The following is a 9,026-nucleotide window of genomic DNA, read 5'->3' as shown; positions in this document are numbered from 1 at the left end:
ATTCTCAACTTTGGCCCTCAAGAGCCATTCCTGCAGTTTAGCTCCTCCAACTCTAATCAAACACACCTGAACAAGCTAATCAAGGTCTTTAGGCTTACTAGAAAGTTACAGGCTGGTGTGTTTGATAATGTTTGGAGCTAAACTCTGCAGGAAAGTGGACCTCGAGGGCCAGAGTTGAGAACCCCTGGTTTAGATTACAGTTGTTTTTAGTCTTGTGCAGATGTAGTCAGATTTGACTCCTGCTTTGCGGCTGTTCTCCACTATGAGGCAGTGTTATCACACTTCTGCTTCAGAACCTCATAGAAAGTGTCATAAGTTGCATTGCAGAAGTGATTGAGTGATGATTGTGGCTCTCAAACGTTTGAATTCATTAAGGTAAATTAAATTGCCAAAAAAACTACTTGTAGTCAACAAATTCTAGGTTCTTCTGAATCTTTACAGAGCATAAATCTCTTTCCACCATTTGATTCCCCCAAAGAAACCCAGCATTACCCTTTTGTACTGTTTAGAACAGGGCATAGGCCTAAGGTTTAAGTACACAAACCCTGCCCTGATACGCCTCGAGCTATTTGACTAAAGTTGAGGCGTTTGGACAAACGTCTCATTGAAATAATTTACAATTAATTTAAATCAATTCGAACCCTTCTAACCTCACACGTCATCGCATAGTTATTTTGATTTGTTGGTAGCTGTAGTAACATTTAAATTTGGTAGTATAAAAAATATTACCTCAGAGAAGAGCTCTTCTCATACAAACTCTCCTCCCCGTCAGTCAGCAACACGTGCTCACCTCCAGCAGTTGTTGCCATGTCCGCTTATTATACGCAAATTAAAAAAATGACCTTTTATTACCTAAATTATTGAAATGGGTTATTAAAAAAAGTACTATTATTTAATAAATTATTATTTTTCTGTAATTTCATATTTAGCTCTCCTTAATCTAGATTCTATTTCATATGTGTTTCTGTCTTGATAAATTAAATTAAGCAGTAATACTTTACCCATTATTCATAAACAACCCCCCAAAAAACGGGAAGTCTATTTCGGTTAGCCTTGTTTTTTCAGGACAGGTCGCTTGATTCTCCTGAGATCTGGCAACAACGCCGCCGGCGCGCGAGTCAAAGCGCGAGACTTTGCGGAGCAGCAGAGAATCGGAGGAGCGAAGAACAGCACGCGTTGTTTCCATGGACCACAGGAATATATCGTTTCTTCTTCCCATCGTTTCTACGTTTGTTTCAATCGACCCTTACCGATTACTGTCACTTTAGTTCCCTTTACTGCCCTAAACCGGGTTTATCTCTTGTTTTTCTTGTCGGACTGTAATTAATTTGGAAATTAAGTGTTGGTGGACATCCTCACCGTTGTTTCAGGACTGGCCATCATATTTGCGTGAATATTTTGGATATTAGATGAGCGAAAAGTTACATCTTGAACTGAGTTTTCTGCTTCAGCGGGGAAGTAGCCTACGACAAGACTTTTGTCCGCCAAAGGACCGAATTATTTGTACCCGGTGGATGTTCATTTTCTCAGCATGAGTAAAAATACAACTTCAAGACATTGACAGAAATGCTAATGCTGCGGTTTATGGAGAAACATTTCTAGGGGGGGAAATCACCCGTAGTGGACCTGGCGCCCTTCACCAGTCTGTGTGCACTTCAAAAACATTTAACTTCACCCCATGCACGATCATAATATTGTTTTAAATTCATCCCAATTTAGATTCATATGGCTTTGCCTTTTCAAATCTGACAGTACTTGAGACTTTCAGTTGAGGTCATTGCCTCCTTTGAATGGAACAAAAGGAGGTTGATGTTTCTGAATCTGCTTTCTTTATACAAACATTCAGAGATTTATGATTCCGAGTCTTTCAGATGTGGATGTTGCGGTCACACCATCTCCTCAAGTGCAGGGGGATCTAGTGAAGTTCAGCGCCCCACCAGTCTTTTGTCTCCATTAGGTCCCATTCATTTGTCTTGTAGGAGGAACATGGGAGTCCAGACGAGGGGAGCCTGGGTGGCAATGGCGTTCTCGGACTGGGTCAGTGGATTGGGATTTCTCTTAATCTTCCTGATGATGAGTTTAGCAGTGGATGCGACCAACATGGAGCCAGTCTACTGGAACTCTTTAAACAGAAGGTACGTTGGTGGTTGATAGAAAACTCATGCACCCAGATTCAAGTTTTGCAACAAGTTCAGACTATGGATTTGAGAGTCAAATGACAGTAGTATGAAAAATACAAAATAAATTGCACTATTTGTCAATTCGCATTCATGCACATATTCCTAGCATTGAGCTAGTTAGAACAAAATGTTGTACCATAAGATGATTCTTGCCATTTCATTAATGTATATTTATTTTGATCTACCATTAAAGGATATTTTAGTCAAGATTATTGTAAACCACATAAAGGTGTCCTGGAAAACCTAAAAATGTAGGATGATTTCAAAAGTTCAATGGTCAGTATACATTTGTGCACCATAGTCTGAAGTTTTTCTTTGGCTGAGTGCTATTTCTGTAAAATGTTTATTTTTTTTTTTAGTCATTATCCAGTCAACTGAAAAGTGATAGAACAATCATGGATATAGGTCAGAAAGTGTGGGAATTCTGTACATATAAATTTAAGCCCAGTTGGGACAAGGGGTGATTTTGGCCAGGGACTCAGTCTAGTCAACGGTTTGGACAGACACCATCGACTGAGAGAGACTGGGGGCATTTTCCGGCTGACTGCCTCCCGATTATGGGTCGCGTGCATGCCCTACCTAGATAAGCCATTCATGCTTCACCCACAGTGACACAATCTGCAAACCCACGCAAAGGTCCTCTAAATTTTGTCCATGCTGAGGATGCTCTCTGGACATGAGAAGCCACATTAAGAAGAGCGTAAACCTTGAGTGAGTGACAGAATTAGGGATTTCACTCAACTCTGAGAAGGACATGAATAAATAAGTGGGAAAAAAATTCTGGTTAGGGAACTACATTCTTGGTGTTTTCACAGCGATACATAAAACAGTTCATAAAAGAACCATTTTTTTCCTAGTGTGCAGAAAATAAAAAAAATAAGACCATTAGTCCCAATAAAGAAACCTTTATTTTTAAGACTAGTTTTAAAAAAAAGTGTACACACCATAACAGAGAACCTTTGTGGACAGAGAGATCAATACATTGAGCTCACACATCTACCACTCTGACAGACATATGGTAGAGAAATATAATCAGAGGCAGAAAAGATAAACCTCATTGGCTAAAAGAGTGAAAAATAAAGATTAAACTGAGGCTAAGCAAAAAAAAAAAAACTTTTTACTTGAGTAAAGAGAAGGAATTCAGGGGTTTGGCCAGATAAAGTCATATATAAAAAGATATGAAGAAAGTCACTCATCCATATGAAATAAATGTTCCCTATGATATCTGAAAAGGTCAACGTGTTTACTCACACCCCACCAGTCACAGCCCTCTCAGGTCATCTTGCTCTCTTTTTTCACTCCTCTCTCATTCTCTCTCTCACACACATATATTAACACATATGCACACAACATACAGTTGAACATTTCAGCATGCACACAGACACGCCAGAATATTAAGATTTTTGATATATATATATATTTTTTTATCATGAGCTTGCTTTTGTAATGTTACGCATTTCTCACTTGAAACAGAATTTTTTTAAATAAAAAATTAAATAATTTATGTATTGATTGATTGGATCATGACACAAAATTGGAGAACAAAACCAAGTGCAAGTTTGCTGAAATAATTTGGTAATCTGTTAATATTACCAACTGCTAGGGGCGTGCATTTTATTTTTTTAGGGCTGTCAAAGTTGATGTAACTTAAAATATTTATTAAATATATTGAACACAAAATAAGAAAAAAATACTTTACAAACAAATGTGAAATGCAATGAACTTATTACAATGTAAATATTTTCCAGATTATATTTTTTATAATTTGCTTTAACTTCAATACAGTAACAAAGTACAGTTAGTAATATAAAAGCCAATTGTTTAATTTTGCAAGCAAATTATATTTTTTTCATAATGTCTCAAACAGTATAAATTTGATATTTTAGGAAGATTTCATCATATTTAAGGGTTTGTAAAAAGTGATAAAGTTCAGCAGATAAAAAGAATTGGAAAACCAACTTATTACTTTTATTAAAGATTACAAAGACAAACAGTTTTTGGAATAAAGTACAAAGATGCATCATTAAGACCAGAAATGTGCATTCAAATGTAAATAGGGTAAATTTTGATTCATGTTAACGTTAACCTGACAATAAACTCTAAAAGTTCTTAAGTCATGTAGTACCTGATGTCTGGAGAAAACCATTAGTATCTCCATAGAGTCTGTACAGAGAGAAAAAATGACACTGAAACAGGTCAGACAGGTTATGGGATGGAGGGGTGCGTGGGAGGAGAGTGGATTTCGGCCCCTCAATGAGCGTAATCAATGGTGAGCACAGACTGTCTCCATGCATCGCTCCGGGGGAAGTTGTTGTACAACTCTCTGCCTCAAATGAACATTAAAAATGTAATCCTTCATGGCTTCCTCAATATTTAATGAATCAACTGCTAATTGGAGCCAGATAAAAGCCTTCTTAACTGGGTTAAGCGTTTCAAATTAAAACATTTTAAGTGTAGGAAAAGATACTTTGGAAAACTGACAGGCAGAGAGCTGAGCCAACATCAGATCTTCAGACTTTTGACCGTTCTAGTGTAGTCGCAGTCGTTTTTTTTTCTGGTGAATCTGTGATTGATTGGTTCTCCTTTGTTGAAAGATCTTGTATAGAGCTTTTCTAGGGACAGAGAGCAGCGCAAGATTAAACATTGTTAGTGAAAGAATGGATTTAGGATTCGTAAATGTGCTTCACGGTGCAAGTCCCTCCCACATCTCCTAGCCATTTGTGTGTGTGAGAGTGTTTTTTAGAAGAGATAAGACCTCATGGAAAATGTTACATTGTTAAAAGAGAGATTGTGATTGTGGCATTAAATGGACTGAAAATGGAATTGTACCACTTGACCTCAGTTTCCAGGGGTGTGAGAGTGGGAGGATAATCCTCTGCACTACACCCCTCTATTAGTTCATCATATGGACTGCTCCATCATCAGACAGGCAACAAAGCCATCTGTGAGGGGATTACTACCTCTATACACACTTTCTCTCTTGCACTTTTTCTTTCCGGGGTTAATGTCGTTCTCCCTTTCTGTCACATTCCCTTCACCTATTCATCTTCTTATTCTTTTCACTCCTCATTCATTACCTCATTCTTTTTGTCACTGCTCTCTCTCTCTCTCTCTCTCTTTCCCAGAGGATAATTTTATTGCTCACATGTTGCTCTTTCATAGCTCATATCAACTTTATCTCTGATATTTCTTCTACAATTTCTTTGGAAAAATACAAATTAGATATGTACAGTACAGTAAGGAGATTAATGTGCATCGCTTAGTCAAGAAACTTTGAAATATTTGAGTTCTGAAACCTCGAGGCTTGTGTGTAGGCAAATCTGACAACGTGATCTCATTAGCAATCATAGGTATTCACACACAAAGTGTGAATCTAGCACACATACATTTGCATAGATCCTGAAACGTACATTATTAACAAATTGACAGCATGTGTAGATTGTAAGGATTTTACGATTGAACAACTGTAGAGGCATTCAAATGTTCATAAACCATTTTGGGTTCCTAGACTATTAAATTTATGGATTTAATAAATTTTTAAATTGTTAAATGCTTCAATCTCATTACATTTACAGTTGTAATAAAAATGATTCAACCCCCATTGCGAATCAGGTTTATTGGTAAAATGTACATACTTACAGCTGTTTGCAATAAACAAATCAAACAAAAGTAGTTGAAATAGCTCAACACTTCAAGTGTTTCAAGTGGTTTCCCCTAATTCAACTGAAAATTAAACTTTTAATGGCTTCTGCCGTCTTAAAATTATTCAACCCCTTCATGGCAAGCATCTTTAGTACTTAGTAGAACAGCCTTTTGCTGTTATAACCTGCTGCAAATGAGATGTATAACCAGACACTAGCTTCTGACAGCATTTCTGAGAAATCTTAGCCCATTCCTCATGAGCAATGGCCTCCAGTTCAGTAATATTCTTGGGTTTGTGTGCTGCAACCGCCGCCTTCAAGTCCTACCAGAGATTTTCTATAGGGTTCAAGTCAGGTGACTGATGCCACTGTAGAATCTTCTAGGACTACTTCTGCAACCAAGCCTTGGTGGAATTTTAGATATGCTTGGGATCATTGTCCTGTTGGAAGGTCCAATGACGCCCAAGCTTCATCTTCCTCAGTGATGGCATAACGTTTTCTCCTAGGATTTCCTGATACTTTAATGAATCCATCTGGCCTTCCACACGCTGCAGTTTTCCAGTGCCAGAGGATGCAAAGCAGCCCCAGAGCATCACAGAGCCACTGTCATGCTTAACTGTTGGCAGAGTGTTCTTTTCAGCATATGCTTCATTCTTCTTCCTCCAGACATACCGATGATCCATAGGGCCGAAAAGTTTCATGGCTCCACAGAACAGAATCCCAAAACTTCTGTGGCTTATTTATATGATTTTTGAGCACTTTTCTTTTGCTTTTGGGTCAGTAGTGGTGTACGTCTTGGAGTTTTGGCCAGGAAACCGCATGCATTTAGTACGTGCCTTAAGGCCATTGCACACTGAGTCCGAAATTTTCGTATGCGTTTTTTCGTGTTCGTCAGCAGTAAAATTCGTCACGCACAGAAACCTTGCACACTGAGTCCGATGCGTATTTATTAAACCTTTGCGGAAAAAAACGCAAAAAATACTAAATGGATTCGTCAAGCAGTGAGGATGAATTTGTTGCCCTCTTTCTTCTTAAAAAGAGAAAAAGAAAGAGGAAATATTGGGTCCATCCAATCCTGAGATAGCGCCGAGAGGAAGGAGAGTTTCACCTCCTTATCAAGGAGTTGCGAAATTATCCCAAACGATTCAAAATTTACCTCAGAATGTCAGTGGAACAGTTTGATGCTTTGCTAGCGATACTGGAGCCACATATTAAAAAGAAGACCACCAATTTCCGTGAACCAGTCGATCCTGAACAGAAACTGGCATTATGTCTATGGACGGACACACACACACACACACACACGCGCGGCCGGCAGAAGCGCTGGGCAGACAGAACAGCTGTATACAGGTTATATTTTATTCAGTGTCTTTGTAATCCGCATTTTGTTTTTCATACAGTACTTGTGCTGCGAGACGAAGTGTATCAACTTGTCAGACGTCATTCTGGATTTTGTCGTTCGCTTGTATGTTGGCTCTGAATTTTCAAAAAACCTCACAAAACACTGGCTGTGGATGCGAAAAACGCAGAAAATCGAACCCAATCCGAATTTTTTTTTTACGGACGAAAGTTACGTAGACAGTGTGCAAGCATGATTGACATAAGGTGAGGTCGAATTTTTTTTTTTACGTGCGAAAATTTCGGATGCGAATTTCGGACTCAGTGTGCAATGGCCTTTACTGTGCAAGCTGAAACCTCCGTGCCTGTTGCCACCAAGTCTTGCTCTAGGTCTTTTGCAGTCACTCAAGGGTTTTTCTGAACCTGCCTTCTCAGAAATCTGGTTGCAGCCGTTTATAACTTCCTTTTTCTGCCCCATCCAGGTAGTGTAACCACTATTCCTTTTACTTTGAACCTGCGAACTATGCTTCCAACGGTGCCTCTAGGAACATTTACTGCCTTCACTATCTTTTTGTGTCCTGTTCCTTGTTTGAGAAGGGCAATGATATCTTCTCTTAACTTTTTGGACCATTCTTTTGACATATTTCTAACATGCAGTCAAACGTGACACTCAACAAGCCTAGCCAGTTCAGATATTTCATGTGTTCTAGCTCAAGCACACCTGGTGCAACTAATGAAGCCCTTGATTAGTTGCAACAGGTGTGCTTGAGACAACACCTGTTTTGCAGATTTGTGCTGTTGTGAGGGATTCTGTTTAGGGGGTTCAATGATTTTGAGACTGCAGAAGTCATTAAAAGTTGCATTTTCAGTTAAATTTGGGAAAACCACTCGAAAAACCAACAACTTTTGCGTTTAAAAGACATTTAATAGCCATCCAAACAGCCCTGACGTCTAGGCTAAAACAAGGCAAAATTTGGGAAAATGTAATAGACGTCTAACCATATCCCAAGACTAGACTAGCCATCAATTAGATTAAATGAAATGAAACACCAATTGAAATTAAACCAAACACCTTGTAATCACTGTTGTCTTTGCTTACATGATGGAATATCATACATCTTGCAAGTTATTTTGGTAATAACCAAATTCAAGGTTATTTTGGCTAGTTGTGGGTTACTCATAGCCGGACTATATTGGGTCTATACAGTTAACCTAGATGGTGAAATGATGGTTATTGCTGGCTGGGGAGCTATTTTAATTTAGATTACAACTGTAACTATAAAAATACATTTATAATATAAATGTAATTGAAAGTGTTCAGATTTGTATGTTTCTAAAGCTGTGCGTATGTAAATACTTATATGTTTTAGATGCTGTCAGTACATACATATTTTACCTTTCAGTCTATATCCTAACAAAAAATGTGTAAACGTTATGTATGAAACCTATAATTATGTTAATGTGATCAGGCTGAGTTGGAGACCTTGAGATCTTTTGTGAAACTCTATAGACGCATAACAGTCCTTGAATCATTTTCTCTGGATAAACATGTGACAAACGAGATTTAAGCAGAATTCTCTGTTTACATTACTTATTTTATTATTAATTTATTTCCCCCCCTCTATGGTTCTCATAAAGGCATTTGATTTATACAGTACCAGCAAACCTTGAAACTTCATAGTTTGACTTTTTGAGCACTCAGTTTCAGTGTTATTTAGCTGGACCTGCTATCTTCACGATGAAAACCTCCCTCTCTTGTTTCACTCATATTTAATTTTCGGTTTCAAAGGTGCGTCTCTGGCATGCCTTCAAAGCCCTGGCATGATACTGTGCTGTGTGTGGAAAGCGTAATTACAGTTTTAAGATT

General features: G+C 38.2%; 1 protein-coding gene across 2 annotated transcripts in view; it reads left to right on the top strand.

Moving 5' to 3' along the window:
- Window positions 1-342: 342 nt before the first annotated feature.
- efnb3a (ephrin-B3a) overlaps window positions 343-9,026 on the top strand; it is a 52,444-nt gene continuing 43,760 nt past the window's right edge. Inside the window, exons 1-2 of one of the 2 annotated variants that reach the window (XM_084401433.1) lie at window positions 343-375; window positions 1,980-2,135. In XM_084401433.1, coding sequence (XP_084257559.1) covers window positions 1,987-2,135 — 149 coding nt within the window. In that variant the 5' untranslated portion in view covers window positions 343-375; window positions 1,980-1,986. Of the gene's footprint in view, window positions 376-1,115; window positions 2,136-9,026 lie in introns of those variants that run through there. The other variant, XM_084401432.1, reaches the window with a different exon arrangement.

Source organism: Rutilus rutilus, assembly GCF_951802725.1.
Source record: "Rutilus rutilus genome assembly, chromosome: 25".
In the NCBI taxonomy this organism is placed as follows: domain Eukaryota; kingdom Metazoa; phylum Chordata; class Actinopteri; order Cypriniformes; family Leuciscidae; genus Rutilus; species Rutilus rutilus.
This window is presented reverse-complemented; position numbering and strand designations above follow the sequence as displayed.